Source organism: Scyliorhinus canicula, chromosome 7, assembly GCF_902713615.1.
Source record: "Scyliorhinus canicula chromosome 7, sScyCan1.1, whole genome shotgun sequence".
Taxonomy (NCBI): Eukaryota; Metazoa; Chordata; class Chondrichthyes; order Carcharhiniformes; family Scyliorhinidae; genus Scyliorhinus; species Scyliorhinus canicula.
Genome location: NC_052152.1, coordinates 110,906,263 through 110,932,477, shown reverse-complemented (window position 1 = coordinate 110,932,477; position 26,215 = coordinate 110,906,263). Strand labels below are relative to the sequence as shown.

Below are 26,215 nucleotides of genomic sequence, written 5' to 3'. Positions count from 1 at the left end.
GGAGTGGAAGAAAACTGGAAAGAGCTGAAGACAGCCATCATCTCAAGCTGCTAAGAAACCATTAGCTACAAGACTAGGAAACACCAAGACTGGTTCGATGAGAATGACCACACCATCCAAGACCTCACTGAACAAGAGGAGGAAAGCTCTCCACACCTGTAAAAATGATATAACCAGCAAGGAAAAGAGGAGAACTCGAACAGCAATGGCAGAGGTACAAACAACTGGGAAATCAAGAACCAATGGTGGACTGAGAAAGCCAAGGAGCGGCAATACCTCGCCAACAAACAACAGCCAGGGCTTCTTCAGTACCACCAAGGCAATATACAAACTCAACACTCTAGGCCTCAAACCCGTGCAGAGTAAGGACAGATCCTTGAGAGACAGATGAGCATCAGCCTTTGATGGAGAGCACACTTCAAAAAGAACTCCTAAACTAGGATACAATCGTCAATGATGATGATCTTGGATTCCCACCAACCATGGAGGAAATCAAAGCTCCCATTAAACATGTTAAGAATGGAGAAGCCACAGGGGCAGACAGGATTCTGACAGAGATCATCAAACCTGGAGAATAGATCATCAGCTGTTCCTGAATATCTGGGACATGGAAAAAAATTCCTGCCAACCTCAGTGATGCCATCATCACCACCTTTGCAAAATACACTGAAGAAATAGTCTCAGCCTCAACCTCAAGAAGACTGCCCTTTACCAACCCACCCCAGGGAAAGATCCAGTCTCTTCCTCCATCAAGATCAATGGAGAAACCCTACCAACTGGGTTCTCTTGTTTGGGGAGCCACCGCTCATCCAAGGCTGACAGTCGATGCGAAGATACCACGTCGTATCCAATCCACGAGCGTCTCATTGGGAGGTCTAAGAATGAGAGTCTTTGATGATGGCTACATTCTTGCTGACACCAAGATCCTCGGCCTCCCAACTCTTCTACATGGCTCAGAATCTACATTCAGACACCTCATCAAAGCCATCAATTCTCTATGAGACAATCAATCTGTAGCCATCAACATCAGAGAGAGGACAGGCATACCAATATCAATGTCCTTGAAGGAGTCAAGAATATCAGCATCTAGGCCATGATCATTCAAAACCAATTCCGCTAGGCCGGCCAAGTGTTTAGGATGTTGGATCCCGACTGCCAAAGTAAATCTTCTTTGCCCAGCTCCTGAACAAGTGGAGGACAAAGGAAGCGCTTCAAAGACATCCTGAAGGCTTGCCTCAAGAAATGCAACAATCGATGTCAACACCTGGGAGATCCTTGCTCAGAAGAAACCTACATGGAAGAACTTCCCAATTGATGGGACACACGCAATTCTTTGACGACACCCAATGGCAAGAGGAGGCCTGGAAGAGGAGTCCAAGAAAGAAATACTATTGATCTAGAGTCCAAGAGCCGATCCCACCTCTTGGAAACACCTGCCAGCGTGCAGTTGCAGATGCAGCTCTAGGATCGGGCTCATCAGCCACAAAAAAGCCCACCCTTTAGGGGCTGGTTTAGCACAGGGCTAAAGAGCTGGCTTTTAAAGCAGACCAAGGCAGGCCAGCAGCACGGTTCAATTCCCGTACCAGCCTCCCCGAACAGGTGCCGGAATGTGGCGACTAGGGGCTTTTCACAATAACTTCATTTGAAGCCTACTTGTGACAATAAGCGATTTTCATTTCATTTTTCATTTCATTTTCAAAAAGACCCACAGAACCCATGACCAGTAGCAGGGGGCTTCTTAAATGTACAATCATACTCGTCAGAGAATGATCAGAGTGGGTAAAATTCATTAACTATCTGAAAGGTTAGAGGATCAAGAATTACAGCACCATTAAAAAGATACACAAGTTAGGATAAACTGATCTTTGTGTAATTTGCGTCTTAGATCAATGTGGAAACAATTGGTAAATCACTACTTAAATACAGAGAAGTCATAATGAAGTGGTGCAATGCTCTGGTTGGACCACACCTTGAATACTAGACCACTGTATCCGATCGAGACTTCCAAGCACTGGTGATATTGTGAAAGGAGCCATGACGCTTGGCATCAGTGGGTTATTTGAAAAGATAGGAAAAGAGATATCTTGTACAAGGCTAAATCATATAGAAAAGATCAATACAGAGTCCCAGGAGAGTAGATAATTTGAGAAAGTATGTAGACTTAGTTAAGAAGGTCATGAGACACATCGTGAGACTGCGATGTAATTAATGTGGGAGCAAGGTCTGTAGCAAGCAGTTTAGTTGTAGCATTTTTTACTCTAACAAGGAAAGCTGGGTTTCCAGCTGGTGCTCAAAAGGGTCTCTCTCTACTTTTCTGAAAGGAAGTCTCTGCCGAATACTTCAGCAAGTATTCCTGTACTTGCTAACTTTATTTACAAGTGGTTTGTGACATGTAATGGGCTTTGCTTTTAAAGTGTTTCCTTGCATTGTAAGAATTAGTTGTGGAGATATTTTTTGTGTGATGTCAATGTAGTGAATAATATTTTGTTTTAATATAAAAGATCCCCATTTGTCAGTGGAATCACTCCTGCAGCAAAGTATCTTAGTATGAATTATTTAGAGTTTCTCGTCCAGTTTCCTAATATAAATTGAAGTCTGGTCCATACAATAACACAATCATTTGTGGAAATTGTCTGGAATATCAGGATGATGGTTCTGCACAAATAGGACCATCAGTACCGAATGGACTGACAGGTAGAAAAACAAAGGAATAAACAATTAGCATGTGCATTATAAGTGCTCCATTTTACTGTAAGTATATTTACGCATGGTATGAAAACAGCAAACTGATTAAGGCCATCGTGCATGACATTTTTGATTTGAAAATATTTTTGCCAAGTTGAGTGTAGTAAGATGGCACCTTTGCTATTACAAAGCATTTCGTTTGCGCACATTTTAGGATGTTGCACTGGTGACTTTTTGAATCCTGTACGGTGCTTGCATTTATTCATTTTTGATTTTAAAAAAATCAATGCACCATAGTTAAGAGCTTAAAATGGAGGAAACAAAAACTTGGCTATCTTGGGAGTATTGCAGGCCTTTGCAGGCTATGTCAGGATTTTAAAAAAACAATCCTGAAACAATGTAATGTTGATCATTCCTCTTCAAAGTTACGGTTTAGATAGCATATAGTTTCCTTCATCTCTAGGCATTGGAGGAAGTGTTTTTAAAAAAAACATAAAAGCAGTAAAAAAAAAAGTGCTGCAAAGCCGAAGCATCGAAACAATGGAAATATACAGGTCAGAAAATAAGTACAAAAAAAGGGAAATTGGTTAATGTTTCCGACTTTCCTTGATGAAAATGAATTTTGTATGCAGTATCGTATCGTCTTTTTGCTTCATGGGTGCAACTAATCTGGTTTACAGAATTTATTTCCTCCCCTCAAAAATGGTTCTGGGTTGGGCATTGTCAATTCAACACAAGATAAATTAGAATAGAATTGATTGGTAAAAAGAATGGAACTACGAGCTACAATGGAGGATGAATAGAACTGGAGGCTCGAGCAGTTGGGATTAACGTGCATGACTGGGGAAGGTGGATGAACCTTCGGTGTGGGCACGGTGTACAAAAAAAGGTGGGTTTTTTTTTAAAAAGCAAGGCGCCCAGAAAAGAAAAAAAAACAACCATTTGAAAACAGCACTCACCACAGCATCGTTTACATTGGTCTATCTGAAAGGGGAAGATAATATCTCGACTCTTGCAAAACTCACAGATGAAGCCCTTTGCCATACACAACTGTAGGAGAAAAAAAGGGAAACATTTCAAACAAACTCACAAGTTATTAAGTACTGGTACTAATCTCTGAAAACTCATGGAGTGAATAATAAAAGGTGAGAAAGTGTTGACCAAAGACTGAATTTTTGTCCCACTGTGAAGATTAGGATGACATTTTGTGGGTGATGTGGGAGGAGGAAGATTATGGGAATAGATATATGAAAAATTGTATTGTTCAAGAACAGAGCACTAATGCACTGACAATCATCAAAATTCTCCTTTGTTATAAGCATGGACTGGAGAATTGCAACTAAAACAAGGTTAAGCTCAACAGCTACAAGCCAGTCAGTTTATCTTGGGAAAGCTTTTAGAATGACAGGTTTGGGCAGTCACTGAGACAAATGTAGATTCATTAAAGGAAACCAGCACAAATTTGTTAAAGGCAAATCACTTGCTTGAGTTTTTCCTTGATGAGGCAGAGGGTTAACACAGTTGTTGTGGGCTTCCATAAAAAGCATTTGATAAAATGCCAAATAACAGGGTTATCAGCAACGTTAGGACCTCAAATAAAAATCCAATACCAGCCTGCATATAAAATTTGCTGATATACATGAAATACAAGCTCTGAAGGGGATGCAGGAGCCGGTGTATATTTGCATAAAATCATTGAAGGTGGCAGTGCAGGTTGAGAAAGCAGTTGAAGAATGTGGGGTGAATAGGGACGAGAGCACAAAAGCAAGAAAGTAATGTTAAAACTGTATAAGTACTGGCCTGAACTGGAACATTCTGGGTACCACCACTTATGAAAGATGCATTATTACGAAAGATGAAAGATGCATTATTACAAGAATGATTCCAGGGTTGAGGGACATGTGGATAGATCGGAGAACCTGGAACCTGTTCTCCTTGGTGAAAAAAAAATAATAGAAGTATTCAAAAAAAGGGAGAGAGAGAGATGGAAAGTGTTTGGACAGATAGATAGAGAAACTTCCCATTGGCAGAAGGATCGAGTACCAGTTTAAGGTGATGGGCAAAAGGGCCAAAAAGGTGACACGATGGAAAATTTAAAAAAAAAACATCCAAGTGTTTAGGATTGGGAATTCACTGTTCAAGAGAGTGCAGTGGAGGCAGATTCAATTAAGGCCTTCAGAAAGGAATTGGATTAAGGAGGAGGAAATATTTGCAGGACTATGGGAAATGGTGGTGGTAGTGGGTGGGAGGCAGTGAGAAAGAGACAACGACAAAGCAAGCTTCTCTTGGAGAGCCATCACAGAAAGCAGGGCAAATGGCCTCCCTGTGTGATGTAGCTATTCTAAATATGGAGAAAATCAGCCAGGTCTTCCTTATCTGTATTCTACTCCACAAATTCCACAGAATGAAAAGTCGCTATTTTCAATTAAATACAACGTAACAATGGGCTAAGCTGTATTCGCCATCATACATGAACACAAACTTTAAATTTATTTAAGATTGAGATTGCTGATGGGAACCCGATTGAGATTGCCGATGGGAACCTCAAGTCACCATTTTAGACACCACATCCAGTAATGCATATTCAATGAGCTTCTACATGGGGAACCTGGTGCAAGTCTGATTTGAGGCACCCATTTTCCTTGCCAAAACATTTGTTCCCTTTCGAACAGAAAACAAATTTGCATTTACACAACACCTTCCACAATTGCAGGATAATGAATTACCTTTTAAGTGAAGTCACCATTTTAAATGCAACCAGGAGCAATCAATTTCTGCACTGCAAGTTCAGCGATAAATATGATTGATATAATCTGTTTTAATTATGGCAAGAGGAATATTGAAAAAAAAATTCCCACTGCTCAGATACTGTCAAAGGCTGATCATTTAAGACCCATAATCGGGAAGGCAGGACCCCCCCTCTCCCCCATTGTGCTGTATAGTTTGCATAGTGCACTGGAAATGCAACAACCTAAAATGGTGTTTAGGTATCTAGACCAGGATTTGAACTCTTATCTCACTCAAGTTGCAGAATATGGTACCATGATGATCATCTCACTTGATGGTACCACCAAACCAAGGGGCTCAGAGTAAAAATATCAGCCTCTCAGAAAATGATTTAATCTGGTTTACCTCACAACGTTCCACGTGAGCAAGGACATTTTTCAGGGTATATTTCAGGCCTGTAACCAGCAGGCCTCGTTTCACCATCATCAGATCATTCAGTGAGTAAAGGTGCAGCTCCTCAGTCAGGTGAGGACATATCTGCCAGAACTCGACCATTGCTCTGTCAAATTGAAAACACAGACCAATATTAGAAGTGGACATAATAGAATGTAGCATCTTAAAAAGCATCGGTTAATCATTCTGACAATGGTGGAGGCCTAGTGCATCTGGAGAAGAAACCACCACGCAGTACTACCTGCTCAAGATCACAAATTTGGAGATTTTTGATGCCTCAACTTTGCATACAGGCAATCCTCAACTTTACAACAACATCTGAATTGTGACAAACTGCACCTGCAACACTTATAAATTGACACTGCATTTTGACTTTACAATGTTGGTTTTGCCTTTATGACACCGTGCTAATACAGTCACAAGTGCGCATTGACATTCTGGACTGCCAGTCTGTATGACTGGACAGGGTAAACTGTCTTTGGTAGGTTGGAAATTAATATTTTATTCTTTTTCATTTGGCACCACCATTGTGATTTTAATGCATTTATACGCTTATGTTGTATTTACTATGCACTCATACTCGCAGAAGTTAAACATTAAACAGGCAATTGAGCGGTGAAAAGCCTCTAGTCGCCACATTTTGGCGCCTGTTCGGGGAGGCCGGTACGGGAATTGAACCCGCGCTGCTGGCATTGTTCTGCATTACAAACCAGCTATTTAGCCCACTGTGCTAAACCAGCCTCCAGAGCAGACTAACTGAAGAACTTGTGCTAAGGCGGCAGACAGCAGTTGCCTCAGTGACTGGATAGGGCAAGAGTTGAGTGCATTTAACACCCCTGCGCTCCAAAGGTGATTTCAGCCTCGGTTCAGGAACCAATCCCCTATTGGTGCCATCGTTTGTGGGAAAATCGGTTCAGACTTACGACATTTCAACTTGCGTGGTTTTCAGGAACCAACTATATCGCAATTCCAAGGACTTCCAGTAATAGCATTCAATATTTACTGCACTTTGAACTGGTCTGTTCCGATTTTAGTCTTTGAGATGTGAAAAGGAGAATTGAAAGAGAAGGACAGGATCACATCATTCAGTTCCTCAAATCTATTCTGTGCGATTGTGGCTGATCTGTCGTACAATTCCATCCAACCCCTTGGGTTTGTAGCCCCAACCCAAAAATCTATTCCATTAATCTCTTCAATTTTTTAATTGACTGAACCTTAGCCTTTTAAAAAAAAATATAGGGCATGGGAGAAAGGAGAGAAAGAGAGATGGTCAGACAGGAGAACAACGAAATGAAAAGAAGAGAAAAAGGTAGGAGGAAGTGGAAATTGCTTTAGGCTGCTGGAGGAGGGTGGCAAGCACCTGTATAACTATACTCAACAAGGAGTTGATAACTTTAAAAAAGAGGGGGAGGGAGGAGAAGAGAGAGAGAGAGAGAGTGCCACACACAATTTGGTGCAAAAAAAATTCAACTACCTGTAGCAGCTAGAATGAATTGGGAAGATTTAGAATCAAATGGCTCATCCAACCTGGAACAGGATTAAGATTACTGCTGGGAGGGGGGAGGGGCACAGAGCCCCACCCCACCTCAGATCCCAAACTTGAATCATGCACGGTCATGAAAGGTCTGTTGCACGGATCCTTTATAAATGATGTAAAACATTGAAGTCAGTGAAAATCCTATCTGTGGAATAGTTTAGATTGACACAAAAACCATTTTGATCAATGTTTGTTCTTGCAGGATTAGGTTATTTGACAAATCATTGTTCAGCAAATTACATTCAGGTATGCTGGATTTTGTGTCAATAATCACCGAGCTTGCGCTGCATTGCAGGCATGAAATGGCTGTTGTCTATGCCCAGGCGCAGAGCCCAATGTGTTTTTTTATCCTTTTAAGATCACTTCCTACAGGTTACTACTTCCGCAACTTGACTCAATCTAACCATTAATTTGAGAGGGCAAGGGTGGAAAACAGTGACAGGACATGGATAGTAACTATAGGCTGTCAGAACCACCAAAATGCCCCAAAGCAATTTGCAGAAAATAGAGTTCTTTTTGAAATGTTATCACTGCTGTAAAGTAGGAAACGTAGCAGCCAATTGTACACAGCAAATTACCAGAAAGTGAGCAATTTGGTAAATGACCAAATAAATCAGATTTTGTAATGTTGGAGACAAATCATCGCCAGGACACTCCTTTGCTCCTCTTCAAAATATGTCATGGGATCCCTTATATCACCTGGGAGAGATGAAACGTTATTTCTCATCCAAAAGACAGCACCAGCAACAGTAGCATTTCTGCATGACAGTACTATACTGGAGCGTCAAATCCTGGAGTGATACCTGAACCCACAAACCTCTGGCTTGGGGCAAGATTGCTACCAAACTGAGACATTGTTGACACACGAATAATGATGAAAATCATTCTACACAATTATCTAGCTCTCAAGAACAGGTAAGATACCTTTCAGCCAATCTACATGTCTTTAGCAGCTTTTTGATGTGAATCAACTGTTCTTGAATTTCCTGATTGGAAAAAAAAAGTTATGCATTATTACATTGCCACCTATTGATATGAATATCTACCTACAACCAAAAACATTCCAATACAGCAGTAAACATTCAAAAGCTAGTTCCTCTGGTCTTTTAAGTGCACAGTTAAAATGGTGAGCAGTTTATGGTGAACATGGCCAGGGTGAACATGGCACTGCAACATCAGCAGTACCTCCATCACTTGGGCAAGGGCAGCGGGTACATCAGTCTCCAAATACCCAGACTTGCATCATTCCTTCACAACTGGGTCATAACTTTGGAACACCCTACATAATAATAATAACTTTTTATTGTCCCAAGTATGAAGTTACTGTGAAAAGCCCCTAGTTGCCACATTCCGGCACCTGTTCGGGTAAGCTGGTACAGGAATTGAACTACCTTTTATTCACAGACAGCAATAGTTCAAGGCCACCACACACTTTAGGGGCATCTCAGGATGGGCAAAAATTCCAGCCTTGCCATACGACACCCATATCCCAGGAATGAGAAATAAACTGACCAGAGATCCCTTTCTTTTAGCATAGCCATTTAGAACTTTGCATCAGTAACTAAATTAAATAGTGTCTAGTCATCCTATCTCCAGTATGAATACCTTGGCCTTTCGCAGTTCCTTTACTGTGTTATAGAGGGACTTGTTGATGTAGAATATATTGAACAGTGGATCATGCCATATACTTTCTAACAGCTGTTTCGAGAAATGGCAGACAGGATGCTTGCTGAAATCCCACTTCATTAGGATTCGGCCAGGAATTGGGGATTCCTCATTGTGGTGACAGCATTCACAGAAGTACTTCCCCAAGTACTCACAGTAGCGGAGCTTTTTGATATACTCTGTGAAGGGTAAAATAAATACATTAAAAAGTGCTTCATTCCAAAATATCAGTTGCATTCTAATACATTGGGCACGATCCTCAGACTACGCTGCGCCGGAAAAGCATCTCGCCATGGCGCAGCGGGGCCGATGAAAGCTGGGAGACCCGGTCTCAGGATCTACCTGGCTCGGAAGATATTGCAAGAGGAATCCCACTGCGCTGAAAAAGCATCTCGTCGCGGCGCAGCATGGTCATTGAAAGCCAGGAGACCCTGGTCCCGGAATCTGCCCCGCTCACAACGCTTCATGAGACACTGCAAGAGGAATCCTGCCCACAATGGGCTAGGCCACCTTTTTAGCAAATCTACATAATAGAGCAAGTCAGTACGCCTTTATGTGCAGGTTCCAGAGGTACCAGAGGCTTTGGGATTAAATCCCTTCGCCTCGGGGACATCGGGCAAACGCCCTTTGGTACTGGTCCCCACAAACAAGGATCAGATGGAATGGCACTCGTGGGGCACCTCCAAGGGGATTGGAGGCCACCAGCTGCATGCCCTTTGGGCAAGTGGCACCCTGGCAAATCTGGTGCCATCTGGGTACATCGACACTGACAAGGTGCTAAACTGACATTTTTGCATACGTGCAGTCCAACCGGGGGACCCTCCCATGTTGCATTCGGGGATTCCTTTTGGGGCCTCGGTAGTGTCCCGATCTCTCGCTATAATGGAGAGTTCCTGCAAGCGACGTTTCCCATTTTAAAAAACGGGGGCGAGGCCATGCATTCACCATTAGGCCCCTTATTCAAAGTGACCGGTGTTGAATAGCCATGTGTTTCTTGGCACCGTGAATGCCGGCAAACACATGGCTAAACGCGCTCGCGAGGGGACTTTGTTCCCTTTTGGGAAGATCACACCCATTAAATGTTCCTTTACTGTACAACTAAAGCTTCAAGTATATTGTGACAAGTCACACATGTTTGATAACAGTTGTAATACAATCAGCGAAGCTAGGTAATGCTAGCTGACACTAATTGGGGAAGGGCTTTGGAGGAATTATCATTGCAGCCCATTTCTCCCATATAGAGCTCCAAACATTCTTCAGTTAGACTGCAGATCTCAGATAGAGTCATGGAAAAGCTTAGTGTTTCACAATAGGAAACACATCAGGACATCAGTTACAAGTGAAATATTAAAACAGACAAAATAGGCCGATGGATACTAAATGTTGTCAGTGAACAGTGACCCATTTCTAGTGATCCAGAGTTTTCATGTGTACGGAGGGAAAGTGAAAATAATTGTTCTGCATACAGTTCAGACAGATCATTCCGTATATGAAAAGAAAATACACAATGTAAATACATAGACACACAGGCATCAGGCAAAGCATACAGGAGTGTAGTACTACTCAGTAGAGAAAGTGTGTGTGAAGAGATCAGATCAGTCCACAAGAGGATCATTTAGGAGTTTGGTAACAGCGGGGAAGCAGTTTTTGAATCGGTTAGTGAGTGTTCAGACTTTTATACCTCCTGCCCGATGGAAGAACTGGGAAGTTGAATAAGCTGAGTGCGAGGGGTCTATGATTAGGCTGCCCGCTTTCCCAAGGCAGCGGGAGATGTAGACAGAGTCAATGGATGGGAGGTGGGTTTGTGTGATGGACTGGCTGGTGTTCACGGCTCTGCAGTTTTTCACAATCTTGGGCGAGCAGTTGCATACAAGGCTGTGTTGCAGCCAGATAGGATCTTTCTATGGTGCATCTTTAAAAATTGTTAAGAGTCATTGCGGACATGCCAAATTTCCTTAGTTTCCTGAGGAAGTATGGGCACTGTGCTTTTTTGGTCATCGATGTGGTTATACCAGGACAGATTGTTGGTAATGTGCACACCCAGGAATTTGAAGCTGTCAACCATCTCCACATCGGCCCCGTTGATGCAAACAGGGATGTGTACAATAGTCAATGGCCAGCTCCTTAGTTTTGCTGACATTGAGTGAGAGATTGTTGTTGTTACAACACTCCACTCGGTTCTCCATCTCCCTCCTGTATTCGGACTCATCGTTATTCAAGATTCGACCCACTACGGACGTGTCATCAGCAAACTTGTAGATGGAGTTGCTCAATGGTTAGCACTGCTGCCTCACAGCACCAGGGACCCAGGTTCCATTCTAGCCTTGGGCGACTGTGGTGTTTGCACATTCCGTGTCTGCATGGGTTTCCTCCGGGTGCTCCGACTTCCTGCCACAGTCCAAAAATGTGTAGATTATGTGGGGTTACAGGGATAGGGTGGGGTGTTTTTTCATAGTGTTGGTGCAGGCTCGATGGGCCAAATGGCCTCCTTCTGCACTATAGGGATTCTATGGAATTATGCAAGTATTACTAAAAACAGATAGGCTGTCGTCTCTTCGTCTTGCATTAATTAGGACAGATTCTCAAAATTAATTGTAAAAAGAAACAATTCACTCTCCACAAGAAACCAAGTGCTGATTGGTAGAGGTGTTGCCATGGAGTATGCAGCAGGAAACAGTTAACCATCATGCTCGTGTTCAAACCAGTCAGGTTGATTGGTCAAGGCATTGACCAATGAACCAGGGAATGACTGTCTCCTTTGCCTTATTCAACTTAACAAAAGCTATGTGTAGATGTGCTCTTTGGAAAGGACAGGGTGAATACATATAGCTTAGAGCACATGGACAATGAGCCAACACAGATCCAGACGAATAATGTTCAATTGGTTGTCAGTGTAATTCTTAGCACAACCAGGGTTGTTTAGCGAAGTGTTGTGGAATCACATCTAAATGTTAGATATGTTTTGCAAACATGGGCTGGTTGTGTACATTCAGTATTTTGCCTGTTGCAGACAAGGAATGTGCTGTTTGAGGAGATCCACCAAATGTTGGGATGTATGACCAACATGCCTGGCATCACCAGCACAAAATTTGTAGATCTCATTACTCATGCATAATAGGCAGAACATTGTTTGGGCTTGATGGTAGTGTAGCACCCTGTTAGTTGAGAATACCGCTCATGTTGCTACTGCATAGTCACTTCTACATATTCCAATGGCTTCCTCATTGCAAGTTTGGATAATGAATGGCAACAAGATATTTGTTGATGGAGGACATCAGTTGAGCATCCCCAGATCCACACATGCATATTTCTAACACAGATCAAGAGATAAACTCCCTCAAAGAACAAAGAAAAGTACAGCACAAGAACAGACCCTTCGACCCTCCAAGCCTCTGCCGACCCTCCAAGCCTCTGCCGACCATGCTGCCCGTCTAAACTAAAATCTTCTACACTTCCTGGGCCCGTATCCCTCTATTCCCATCCTATTCATGTATTTGCCAAGATGCCCCTTAAACGTCACTATCATCCCTGCTTCCACCACCTCCTCCGGCAGCGAGTTCCAGACACCCACTACCCTCGGTGTAAAAAAAATAAAAACTTACTTCGTACATCTCCTCTAAACCTTGCCCCTCGAACCTTAAACCTTTGCCCCCTAGTAATTGACCCCTCTACCCTGGGAAAAAGCCTCTGCAATCTGTCTATGCCCCTCATAATTTTGTAGACCTCTATCAGGTCACCCCTCAACCTCCGTCGTTCCAGTGAGAATAAACCGAGTTTATTCAACAGCTCCTCATAGCCAATGCCCTCCGTACCAGGCAACACCCTGGTAAATCTCTCTAAAGCCTCCACATCCTTCTGACCAGAATTGAACACTATACTCCGTGCGGCCTAACTAAGGTTCTATGCAACTGCAACATGACGTGCCAATTCTTACACTCAATACCCCACCAATGAAGGCAAGCATGCCATATGCTTTCTTGACTACCTTCTCCACCTGTGTTGCCCCTTTCAGTGACCTGTGGACCTGTACACCTAGATCTCTCGGACTGTCAATACTCTTGAGGGTTCTACCATTCACTATATATTCCCTACCTGCATTAGACCTTCCAAAATGCATTACCTCACATTTGTCCGGATTAAACCCCATCTGCCATCTTTCCACCCAAGTCTACAAACGATCTAAATCCTGCTGTATCCTCAGACAGTCTTCATCGCTATCCGCAATTCCACCAACCTGTCGTCTGCAAACTTACTAATCGGACCAGTTACATTTTCCTCCAAATCATTTATATATACTACGAACAGCAAAGGTCCCAGCACTGATCCCTGCGAAACACCAATAGTCACAGTCCTCCAATCAGAAAAGCACCCTTCCATTGCTACTCTCTATGACCTAGCCAGTTCTGTATCCATCTTGCCAGCTCACCTCTGATCACGTGTGACTTCACCTTTTGTAACAGTCTGCCATGAGGAACCTTGTCAAAGGCCTTACTGAAGTCCATATAGACAGCATCCACTGCCCTACCTGCATCAATCATCTTTGTGACCTCTTCGAAAAACTCTATCAATTTAGTGAGACACGACCTCCCCTTCACAAAACCATGCTGCCTCTCACTATACGTCCATTTGCTTCCAAATGGGAGTAGATCCTGTCTCGAAGAATTCTCTCCAGTAATTTCCCTACCACTGACGTAAGTCACACCGGCCTGTCGTTCCCTGGATTAGCCTTGCTCCTTTCACTCTGGCTTAAATGGCTCAGTTCCACATCATGAATTTACTTGCAGAGTTGCTTGAAGCATCAATGGAATATTACCTCAGCCATTACCCTTGCATCTTAAGTTCCGCACAGATTTTCCAGAATGATACCGGGCTCAATAAGTTAAATTCTGACGACAAGTATCAACTTGCTTCATGTTCTTAGAATTTAGAAGGTCAAAGGGTGATCTATTCAAGGAAGGTTCTGAAGTTGGACCCAACCCTCAACTGGGCATATTCTCATCGTGCTGCGATCAAGAGCTGTAGCCAGAGGCTTGTTTTGCTCACTATAGGCTACTGCTTGACAGGCTCTTCAATAATAAGCTGACACACCCTTCTCACTGTCATCTGCAAGTAAAATCTAGATGACTAAATAGCTCTTTGTACAATAGCAGGGCAGTCAGTCATTATTAATTTATCTGGAAAAGTACCTTTCAATATTTTAAACCACTTGATTAGATCGAAAGAGATTAAGGTAGATACAGAGAAAATTCTTCCTCTGCGTGTGAGAATCATAGAATTTACAGTGCATGAGGCCATTCAGCCCATCGAGTCTGCAACAAACCTTGGAACGAGCACTCTACTTAAGCCCACGTCTCCACCTTATCCCCATAAACCCAGTAATCTGACCCAACCTTAAGGGGCAATTTAGCATGGCCAATCCACCTAATCTGCACATCTTTGGACTCTGGGAGAAAACCGGAGCACCCAGAGGAAACCCACGCACACACGGGGAGGAGGTGCAGACTCCACACACAGTCACCGGAGGTCAGAATTGAACCCAGGTTCCTGCGGCTGTGAGGCAGCAGTGCTAACCACTACACCACCGGGCCACACCCACCAAGAAGAGTGTAAAAATTAGACTGAAACCATTTGAAATATTTTCGCATCACACAATTCAGTGCTGGAACCAGTGTTATTCAACAATTACTCAAGTGATTTGGAAGCTGAAATCAATAATTTGAGATTGCTGCCAAATTGGTGGTGGATGGGGTGGTGGGGAGGTGTTGAAATCGTAGTTAATATGAAAGAGGACTGACTGGATATGTAAATGGAAATACATGAAGGCCGAGCCTTCTCAACCGTGCCCTCTTGGCTGAGGCGTGATGATCCTCAGGTTAAACCACCAGTCAGCTCTCCCTCTCAGGGAAAAGCAGCCCATGGTCATGTGGGACTATGGCAACTTTTAGACGGCAAATGCATTTCAGTAAGTGCAATTAATAGAAAAGTACTAGTTATAGTATTTTTGCACAGCCACCAGACATTTCAAAGCATTTGCCGGCCAATTTTGAGTCACAGTTACATTATAAAATTCCTGGCAGCCAACCTGGCTAAGTCTCATAAACAGCAACATGATGATCACCAGATAATGTGCTTTGTGAACTTGATAAAGGGATAGATACTGATCAGGACACCAGGGAGAACTACCCTGCTCTTCTTTAAAGTAATGCCACGGGATCGTTATGTCCACTGGAGAGGGGAGACTGCACCTCTGTATAACATCTCATCTGATGAAATACAGCACGTGTGTAGCATTCCCTCAGTTCTGTGCTTGAGCGTCTTGATTTTGTGCTCATCTCCTGGAATGGAATTTTTTTGACTCAGGCAAGAGTGCGACCACTGCTGTTAGGAGGAAATAAGGAGGCCACAGACCACCCCCACTTTAGCCTTGCAGGCCACACTCCAGGTCATTGCAACTTTACACAGTGAAAGGACTAAGTTCAACCAAATTAACATTAAAATCACAAACAGTTAAACAAATTGTTCAGCATCAAGTTTCTGTGACTGAATACTCAGGAGGATTCCTAAAGTCAGAAGCCAGACACATGATCAGATGCACTTTCTGCTACTTACTCTGTTCAATTGGAGTTCCACAACCAGCACACATCGAATTCTGAGCAGCTATAACAGTTTCTCGCCTGCAATTACAATTAAAAGTTAACGCACAAATCACTTCATGTTTTTAAAAGTCACTTGATTAAAGAATTTTACACAAAAAAAATTACATGAGAGAGAAAGGAAGCTATTTTTAGGTAAGACACAGGATCCAGGCCTGTTCAAAGACAGCCAGTTTAACAACCTTTATTTTTATAGATGGGAGGCCACGAGCATCGTCAGGGGTAGGATGCAATTGCACGAGGACCCTAGTCAAACTGTTCCAGTACATCTTCAGAACTCTAGCAGTGATGTCCTATCCACAAAAAGCAGGACAAATCCAATCTACAGTCACACCAACCCCCCCCCCCCCCCCCCCCCCCCACACCACCGCACCCATCCAAATTCAGCCTACTCCATCAGTGAAGTGCAGAGTCAGTGCCAGCCAGATGCACTCACCAATAATCAGTTTGGGTTCTGCCAGGACAATTCACCTCCAGATCTCACGACCAAACATACGACAAAGTAAAACTTCCTTCAAAAAGGCAAGGCAAAAGTAACTGGCCCTCTGCATCAAGGAGCCATGACAAGTCAAATGGGAATATGGGAAAAACTCGCCACTGGCTGGAGTCACACCCAACACAAAGGAACATGTTTGCTGCCATTGGAGGTTAATCATTTCCATCCCAAAATATTGCTGCAGGAGTTCCTTACGGCAGTGTCTTTGGACAAACTATTTTCAGTCCTTCAACAATGACCTTGCCTGAGGAAGTTCGCTGATGATTGCACATTTGCAACTCCTCCGCACGAAAGCAACCTGTGCTAGATCAGCCATGGCACAGCAGGCTCGAAGAGCCGAATTGCCTACTTTTGCTCCCAATTCCTACGTTCCCATGTGCCTGGATGCAGCAAGACCTGGACAACATTCAACCTTGGCCAATGTGTGCCATGAATATAATTTGCCAAGTGATCAGCTCCAATGGGAGATTCTAATCACAACCCCCACTGGCATCACCATCACAAAATTCTCCAGCAACATCAACCTGATCACCAATGACCAGAAACTGAACTAAACCAGCCACATAAATATTGTAGCTACATGAAAAGATCAGAGGCCGAGTAACTCACCTCCAGTTTCCCTCGCGTCTGTCCACCACTTGTAGGGCAGAAATCAGGAGTGCGATGGAATACTCTACACTTGGGTGGGATAAAGGCAGCTCAAAAAAAAGCCCCACAAATTCAATTCCATCCAGTACAAGAAGTAGCCCACTTGATCGGTTTCCTATCCAGCACCTTAAAACATTCACTCCCTCCACCACCGAAACACTATACAAATCTACAAGATGCACTGCAGCAGCGCACCAATGCTCCTTCAATAGCATCTTCCAAACTGGTGATCTATACCATCCAGAAGGATCAGAGCAACAGATGCATGGGAACACCACCACCTGCACATGCCCCTCCAAATCCTCACACCATCCAGACTTGGAATTGTATCACTATTTCTTCTGTGCTGCTGGGTCAAAATCCTGCAATGGCCTTCTTAACACTACTTGAGAGTGTACCCACACCACGTGGACTGCAGCAGTTCAAGCAGGCAGCTCACCACTATTTTCTCAAGGACAATTAAACAACTCCGTGGAGGCAGCAATGCCACAAATATCTCCACCCTCAATGATGGGGAGCCCAACATATCTGTGGAAAAGACTAGGCTGAAACATTTGCAACATCTCCAGCCAGACGTGCAGAGAGGATGATCCATCTTGACCCTACTCTGAGGTCCCCAGCATCACAGATTACGCATCTTCAGCCAATTAAATTCACTGCACATGATAAGAAATGGCTGAAAGACTGGATATGGACCCTGACAATATTCTAGCAATAGTTCTGAAGGTATGTGCTCCAAAACTTGCTGCACCCCTAGCCAAGCTGTTTCAGTTCACCTAAAACACTGGCATCTACCCGACAAATGTAAAATTGCCCAGGTTATATCCTGTACACAAAAAGCAGGACAAATCCATTCTCCTCTCTCATTCGCCATCATCCTCTTGGCTCAGCTTCTCCTAATATCGCCCTATATTGGGCCCATCCAAGATATCGGGTAGATGCCAGTGTTTTCGATGTACTGGAACAGCTTGGCTAGGGGTACGGCAAGTTCTAGAGCTCATATTTCAGAACTATTCATCCATGGACTTAGCTCTCCACTCTGCAACTGGATCCTTGATTTTCTGACCAACAGACCACAATCAGTAAGAATGAACACCAACACCTCCTCCACAATAGTCCTCAATACCGGTGGCCCGCAAGGCTGCGTACTTAGCCCCCTACTCTACACCCTGTACACACACGACTGCATGGCAACACTTGGTTCCAACTCCATCTACAAGTTTGCTGATGATACGACCATAGTGGGCCAGATCTCGAATAACGACGAGTCAGAATACAGGAGGGAGATAGAGAACCTGGTGGAGTGGTGTAACGACAACAATCTCTCCCTCAATGCCAGCAAAACTAAAGAGCTGGTCATTGACTTCAGGAAGTAAAATACTGTACACACCCCTGTCAGCATCAATGGGGCCGAGGTGGAGATGGTTAGCAGTTTCAAATTCCTAGGGGTGCACATCACCAAAAATCTGTCCTGGTCCACTCACATCGACGCTATCACCAAGAAAGCACAACAGCGCCTATATTTCCTCAGGAAACTAAGGAAATTCGGCATGTCCACATTAACCCTTACCAACTTTTACAGATGCACCATAGAAAGCATCCTATTGGGCTGCATCACAGCTGGTATGGCAACTGCTCGGCCCAGGACTGCAAGGAACTTCAGAGAGTCGTGAATACTGCCCAGTCCATCACACAAACCTGCCTCCCATCCATGGACTCCATCTACACCTCCCACTGCCTGGGGAAAGCAGGCAGCATAATCAAGGATCCCTCCCACCCGGCTTACTCACTTTTCCAATGGGCAGGAGATACAGAAGTCCGAGAACAAGCACGAACAGACTCAAAAACAGTTTCTTCCCCATCGTCACGAGACTCTCTTATGGACTGACCTCGTTAACACTACACCCATGTATGCTTCATCCGATGCCAATGCTTATGTAGTTACATTGTATATCTTGTGTTGCCCTATTATGTATTTTCTTGAATTTTGTTTAATTCCCTTTTCTTCCCATGTACGGAGTGATCTGTTGAGCTGCTTGCAGAAAAATACTTTTCACTGTCCCTCGGTACACGTGACAATAAACAAATCCAATCCAAGACCACGATGGATCTCTGCCTTTGCCACGTCGCAATTTCCCCTCCATTGTCCCCCCCACGCACCTTTCCCACCCCTGACCACCTCTCGCAATCTCCTCCCCTATCTCACTTGCGTTGACTGTCAACATGGGAAGCTCATGTTCAAAAGCCCCCCTCCTCCTATTTCCCTACCCACAGCTAGGGAAAAAAAGAGAAACAAAGTTACAATCCATCCCCTTCAAAGAAAAAACACATGACAGACCGGGGGGAGGGGGCGATAACTTGGAAAAAAAATACAACTTGGAAGTAACAATCAACTCCTTTTGCACCAACTCTCAAATCTCCCCCAGCTTATGGTGTCTTCTAAATTTGTTCGCCTTTTCTAACGTTAAGGTAGTATTCTCGATCTTCAAAAAAAGTGACCCACAGTTTTGCAGGGTATAAAACCCAAAAATTAATTCTCTTCTGGTATGGTATCGCCCTGGCCTTGTTGAAGCCTGTACGCCTCTTCACCAGTTCTGTCCTGATATGCTGGTAAATGCAAACCCGGTTCCCTTCCCATTCGCAATTTCGCTTCTCATCTGGCCCATGGCAAAAGGTTTCTTTTCAAGAAATTTGTGCATCCGCACAATCACCGCCCGCAGTGGTAAAGCCTTTGCCTTTAGGACCTCTATGCCCTATCCACTTCTGGGGCCTTGTCCAGCACTCCCTGCTTCACCAGCCTGGCCAGTAACGTCGTCACTTATTTTGTGGGGTTCATCCCCTCCACGCCTTCTGGCAGTACCAAAATTCAAAGATTCCGCCGTCTGCACCAATCTTTGTGCTCCTCAACCTTAGCTTTGAACAATTTACAGAGGTCCCCTAGGGATCCGATTAGTTTGATCGGAGACCACTGCCTCCACCTCTTGCAGCTTCGCTCCTTGTGCCGACAGGTACTTTTCCACGTGGTCCATTGTTACTCAGGAGGTGCTACTGCACCTTGATAGCTCCCTTACATTTCTCTTCTCTGTTGCAGGAGTTCAGCCTTCATAAAGGCTGATAATCGCTCCATTCTCGCAGTTCCTGTAGACACCGACCCTTCGCCTTCCGCTGCCACTTTGATCGAATGTTGCCATGCTGCGAGTTCCCTCCACCTTTTTGGCCAGGTTTTTCCAGCAATTTCTGCCGGGTCTGATGGCATTACAGTCCTATTCAACATTTTTCCTTCAGAGATGTCCCGTTATCGCGGGTTTAAAGCACCGAAGTAGTTTCTTCCATGTTGGAGCCGCCCTGTGTGTTTATAATCACCCGGAGTGTGGTAATGAATGGATTAGCTTTACTCCATTTTCTTAAAAACACAAAATAAAAGACAGCATATGAAGAACTTTGTATTGAGGACACTCATCCCTCTCCTTAAGCGCAGTTATACAGGGATGGACATACAACATACATCAATTAAAATCCTGGCAGTTGCACAGTGCACTCCACAAAACACTGCCTGCCCTTCTTAAACCAGGAGAGTGCATGACCCCGCATCCAGCTCAACCCTAAGCTTACAAATCACTGGCCGCATCAAACCACCTACCACAGAAAGGCCACTTCAAGTCCACCTCAAAATATAACCACTTTTGCTTCTCCTGCCCATCACTTGGGAAATATTTTTCCTCAAAGTTACCACCTCGTCCTCCCTCCACCCCAGTAAGTCGCCACTAAAAGGGTCTCAAGTCTTTCTTAAGAGCGCTGTCCAGAAAATTCCAGCTGAGGCCTAACCAGTGATTGAACACATTCTAGGCTTTAAATCAGGTTGTCCTACTACCTTCAAGAACGTGTACCAACTTATGGGTACCAAGGGGTCTTTGTTCACTTACACCTTTAATATCATGCCTATTAGTTAACAGCAAGTTAAAGCATTGCTGCCGCATGGCACCGAGGACCCAGGTTCGATCTTGGCCCGGGATCACTCTCTATGCGGAGTGAGTTTGCACATTCTCCCAGTGTCTGTGTGGGTTTCACCCCCACAACCCAAAGATGTGCAGGTTAGGTGGATTGGCCACACTAAATTGCCCCTCAATTGTGTTATGGGCCAGGGTTTAGAGAACCCCAAAGTGTATCATGGAGTTCACCTGACCCACAACTTTTAATAGATTGTGGTATGGGGAGCACACGACCCACTACAAATGTGGTACAGCAGAAATAGAAAAGTATTTTTTAAAGCAAAACAATGTTTATTCTATGAACTCAAGTTAACCTTTTTAAAACATAGTGAACATCTTAGCAACCATCAATTCAAATACAACCCCCAAAGAATACACCAAGTAATTCTTACTTTCCTTTTAACATCCATAAGACTTAAAAACACCTTTTAACAGAAAGACATCAGGCTTAACTTCACTACTGAGAACAGTTAGCACGTTGAAATCAGCAAATCAACACTCATATGCTTGCAGAGATTCACACAACATGCTGCTGTGATTGCAGCTTCTCCAAAACTAAAATGAAACCAAACCCACCCTGCAGCAAAAAGCCTAAAGCAGAAATAAAAAGCTGACTCAGCCAAGCTCCACCCACTCTGACATCACTGCAGTAGTGAACACCCATTTCTTAAAGGTACTCACATGACAATTGGAAAAAATAATTGGGTACCCTTAATTTTATTTTTAAAAAGATGAAAACTTGAATTCAATAATTAGTGGGTGGGCACCAGAAGAGTCATCATGAAAGCTAAAAGTTTTTACTAGTTCAGGGAAGAAATCTCAAGTCCGTTCTGTGTGTGGCCTGCACACTATTTCAGATCCATGATGAGCAGCTGATTCAATACCCTCTGAAGTAGCAAGCACCACCAAAAATCTCTGGCAGTGGGGGACCAGGACTGCACAACAAACGTAGCCTTGCCAACATCTTCCAGAATCAGAATACACAAAAATCCTATAATACAAATTGCCACACAATGCTTCCTTGAGGCAGAACCATGAGTATTACATATTTCAGAGTCGATTTTCTTTAAAAGTATATTTCAATTCCCTCAAGAATTCTCATTCCCAAGTGTTGCAGAATAATACTGAATACCATCATTTACCAACATTTCTCTTTAACAAGTGGTGTTTCAGAAAGATATTTAGCCCACTTAACTGTCCTGCAGTTAATAGGGAGGAACAATAACTTGTTTTCAGAATAAATGTAGCTTTAAGTTAAGTTGCTGAAACAGAATTGGCTATATTTAAAAATCAGCATTCAGCATCAAAATATTAAATTTCTTTCCACAACAAACTACTTGACCAAACTGTCTCTCAATTGATGTTTCATTCCAGACTGTGCCATTGTTATTTGCATTACTTGTGTTGGAAGATATATCTGGCCATACATACCTCTGTGGTGCATGGATGAAGAAGAGAATTTGGAAGCGAGGTGGGGCCCAGTCCGTAGTTCCCCTCAATCGGGAGTTCAACTTGAAGTCTGTTGTCAGATCTACTGATTCTTCAGCACCAGGCAAAGTATCCTTCAGAGGGAGAAACTAGAGGGCGGGGAGAGAAAGTCCCACATTAATGTAAAAATCAAATACATGTGCTGCCTATTTTCAACACCGGGGTAGGAAGGGATATCTTGGGGTCAGGTGTTTGCTGACATCACATGGATTTCATGTTTGATATCACCAGTTGGTTTCAACTTATTTATGTACATCCACGTTGGGACATTCATTTCATTTATTCTAAAGCCACTTATGAAGAGCCAGTTTAGCTCAGTTGGCTGGACAGCTGGTTCGTGATGCAGGGCAAGGCCAACAACATGGGTTCAATCCCCATACTGATGGAGGTTATGCATGAAGGCCTGCCTGCTCAGCCTTGCCCCTCGCTGGAGGTGCAGTGATCCTCAGGTTAAATCACTAGTCAGCTCTGGCTCTCAAAAGAGGAAAGCAGGCTATCTGAAACTCTGGCAACTTCACTTTTACTCTTAAGAGCACCAGCAAGAATGGACTAAGCAAATGTCAAATTCTGTGATTTTACCCATTAAATTAAAAATTTTTACAAAAACACAGCACCAACATCAAAGTCACTCCACCATCCGAATCATAGGAAACTAGCTGGGAATTGGTAAAACTGCACATAGCACTGGTTTGGAGTTTGCTTTGATGCAAGTCAGTAGCAACCTACTCCATACAATAGATTCTTCTTCACTTCATAAGAGCATAGGACCATAAAAACAACAATGCGAAGATGGCTAGGTAGACAACCTGCAAGTTTAAAATGCAAATGGAACTGGTTTGAAAATTGGTCTATTGGTACTGCCTGGGGACTAGGTTTTCAAATATACTTCAACGACTCCTGAAGCACTTTTGAAATCAGAACAGTAATTCAGAAAGAATCAGGACCAAGGTCCACACCTCTGATAATAATAATAAATAATAATAATAGTCTTTCTTAATGTCACAAGTCATTAACACTGCAATGAAGTGACTGTGAAAATTCCCTAGCTGCCACACTCTGGCGCCTGTTCGGGTGCACCGAGGGAGAATTCAGAATGTCCAATTCACTTAACAAGCACGTCTGTCGGGACTTGTGGGAGGAAACCCATGCAGACACTAGGGAGAACTCCGCAGACAGTGACCCAAGCTGGGAATCGAACTGGGGTCTCTGGTGCTGTGCAGCATCAGTGCTACCATGCGACAGTCACAGACGTTGACTGGCCCGAGTGTCATCAGCACCTTCCAATTCTATCAAGGTGTGTGCCAACAGCAGGTTGCATAGGTAGAATGGAGCATGGCTGTTTGGAGACGGAGGGGAAGATTTTTTTAATACATTTTTCACCATGAAAGTCGTATGTTGGAAATAGGCGCAATAGTCGCGCACTGAATTCAGAAGGTCCTGGGTTCAAGCTCTGCTCCAGACCTTGAGCTTAATTTGAATTGACACTCTTGAGTCCTGCACAGAGGTGCCATCCAATTGTGAAGCACTAAACCGAAGCCGTGTCTACCCCTTCAGTTTATGCAGAAGATCCACATTGCCATTGAGCTTTCCCAGTTTCCTGGTCAGTAAATATCCTGCAACCAAACAGGTTATCCGGTTTCATCACATTGCTCTCTGTGGAACCTTAGAACGGTGCATGAATTTACAGCTGCATCTGTAAAGCATGTTGGCATGGATCATGACAGGTTCTATATAAATGGAAGTTCAAAAAGAAAGAAAATCTCCACAAAGTGCATGGATTGGAACACAAATGTGATGTTCCAAGCAAAAGACATTTCAACACATTAACTACGTACCTCATCCAGCACCTTCTCCACCATGTCAAGGTGATGTACTTCAGTCTCCGGGGGCAACCATGTTGTCCTGAATGATTTAAATAGTCGGCGAGCCAAATATTCAGCAGATAAACAGTGCCTGAAACAGAGAAAAAAAGGGTACCCGTAAAAACAAATAGTCAGGCACTGCAAACAAGCGAATTAAGAACAAAGGTTTTTACAGTGCCAAAAAGTAAAACATCAGGGATTGCTGTGTAAATTATCCTTTTTATTTGAATAGGGGGCATTTCAACATAATGAGCTGCTTTATAAATTCTGTGCAGGAAAGGAGCAAATAGCAGGTAAACTCAATCCACACACGTTGTGAGGGGGTGATTCTTTGAGTGCATTGCACTCGAGCGACAGCACAACGTGGCCAGAGAATCCCGGGAAAGCCTTCCTGCAGGCTTCCTGGGAGTCTCCGCGCCGCTTGGGATTGTCCCGCGAGGGGTCAGTTCAGAACTCCGCCCAAAAGGGGCAGGACCAAATGAAACACGCAGATGTAGGTCGTAAACCAAAGATCTCCCTACCCGGGATACACTGGCTTTCCTCTATTCCCCAGCCTTCCCAGAGAGGCTCCAGCTGGTCACTGATCAGTGCTGGTCCACAAGAACATGGACCACGCAGAATGGCACCTGTGGGTCTCCCAAGCCATGGGAGGTCCTTGCGTGGTCAGGGTCAGTGCATGGCAGCCCCCTGGCCCTCCCTGCGGAATACGGGTAGTCCAGGTCAGTGCATGGTGGCCCCCGGCCCTCCCTGCGGAATACGGGAAACTTGGCACTGCCCAAGATGCCCAGGTGGTACTGCCAAGCTAGCTGGTGCACTGCCAAGGGTCAGAGCCCAAGGGGGGTGCCATGCCCATGGAAGGAGAGGGGATTTGACAGGTGGGGATGCCCAGGGAAGGTACATAGGGGTCTCCAAGGAGGTGGGGGGGGGGGGGGGTGTGCATGACATTGCCAGTGGGTGGGGGTTGTCAAGCACCCTTTCAAAATGGCAGCCCAATCTTGGGCTAAACCAGTGAGAACTCCCCAGGGTCCAAAAAAGTGACAAGCGTCTTTCAATAACGGTGGGGGAACTGCTTGCAGGAAACTCCCTGAAAAACCCGCCACAAATGAACTGGAAATCTTTTGGAAGATTTGCAATAGAACGGAGGTTCTGAAACTTTCAGATAGGCCACTTCAAAATATTTTGTATGATTGATCTTCCCCAATGAGATCGGGAAGCATTTTTTCCCCTTACCCCATCAAAAAAAAAATGCAAGTTTCATATATATTTTTCAGAAATATGCATTTAGACCTAATTCACACTGATTTCATCTATTATTATAGATGGACAGGAAGAGTTGGAAATGCTCAGCAGGTTAGGTAGCATCTGTGGAGGAGAGAAGAAAGTTACATATTTTCGGTCAACACCTATTTGTGTTAAAGACACTCAAATGACTTAGCCTCCACAGGATGGTCTCTTCAGTCCACGGCTGTGCCCTCAGGTTCCAGTTACTCCTACTCATGGAAACATCCAGAGTTGCGACATCGTACACACGCACACACAGGAAAGTGGGATGTAAAAATACGAATAGTAAAAAGGATAAATATCTGTTTCAGATGGTCACCTTCCAGTTAGATGTCTTTGCTAGTTTGTAATGGTTTTCACTGTAAACTCATCAGGTCTTGAGACTGCAGATTCGAACAGCAGTAGTCAGGAAACATTTGGGAGTGAGAGCAATTTGCAGTTTCTCCTCAGAGTTTTCTGTTGGGTTCTCTGAAAGCCTCATCTGGCACAACCCCAATTGCTGGCTGTTGTCAGGCAGAACGGTCCCTGACCAATCCATTGGCCACCAGCCAACAAGCAAATCCCTCCACGTGCAAGCATGGGTTTCCTCCAGGTACTCCAGTCAGTGGCGTGCAGAGGGGGGGGGGGGGGGGGCGACGGTGCGTTGGCCCCGAGCATCCATTGGATGGGGGCATCAATCAGAGGCTATTGCTCTCCCCAATGTCACCCAGGTGCCTAAATTTTTCCACCTG

At 44.1% G+C, this 26,215-nt stretch overlaps 1 protein-coding gene across 6 annotated transcripts in view; it reads right to left on the bottom strand.

The window, feature by feature from the left end:
* The window catches only part of rubcnl (rubicon like autophagy enhancer), a 143,442-nt gene that overhangs the window by 5,810 nt on the left and 111,417 nt on the right, over positions 1–26,215 (bottom strand). For all 6 annotated transcript variants that reach the window (XM_038802655.1, XM_038802659.1, XM_038802656.1 and 3 more), the window contains 7 exons: positions 24,177–24,294; positions 22,285–22,430; positions 15,677–15,741; positions 9,008–9,246; positions 8,327–8,388; positions 5,818–5,971; positions 3,645–3,735 (listed from right to left, as the gene is read on the bottom strand). In XM_038802655.1, coding sequence (XP_038658583.1) covers positions 3,645–3,735; positions 5,818–5,971; positions 8,327–8,388; positions 9,008–9,246; positions 15,677–15,741; positions 22,285–22,430; positions 24,177–24,294 — 875 coding nt within the window. The remainder of the gene's footprint in view (positions 1–3,644; positions 3,736–5,817; positions 5,972–8,326; positions 8,389–9,007; positions 9,247–15,676; positions 15,742–22,284; positions 22,431–24,176; positions 24,295–26,215) is intronic.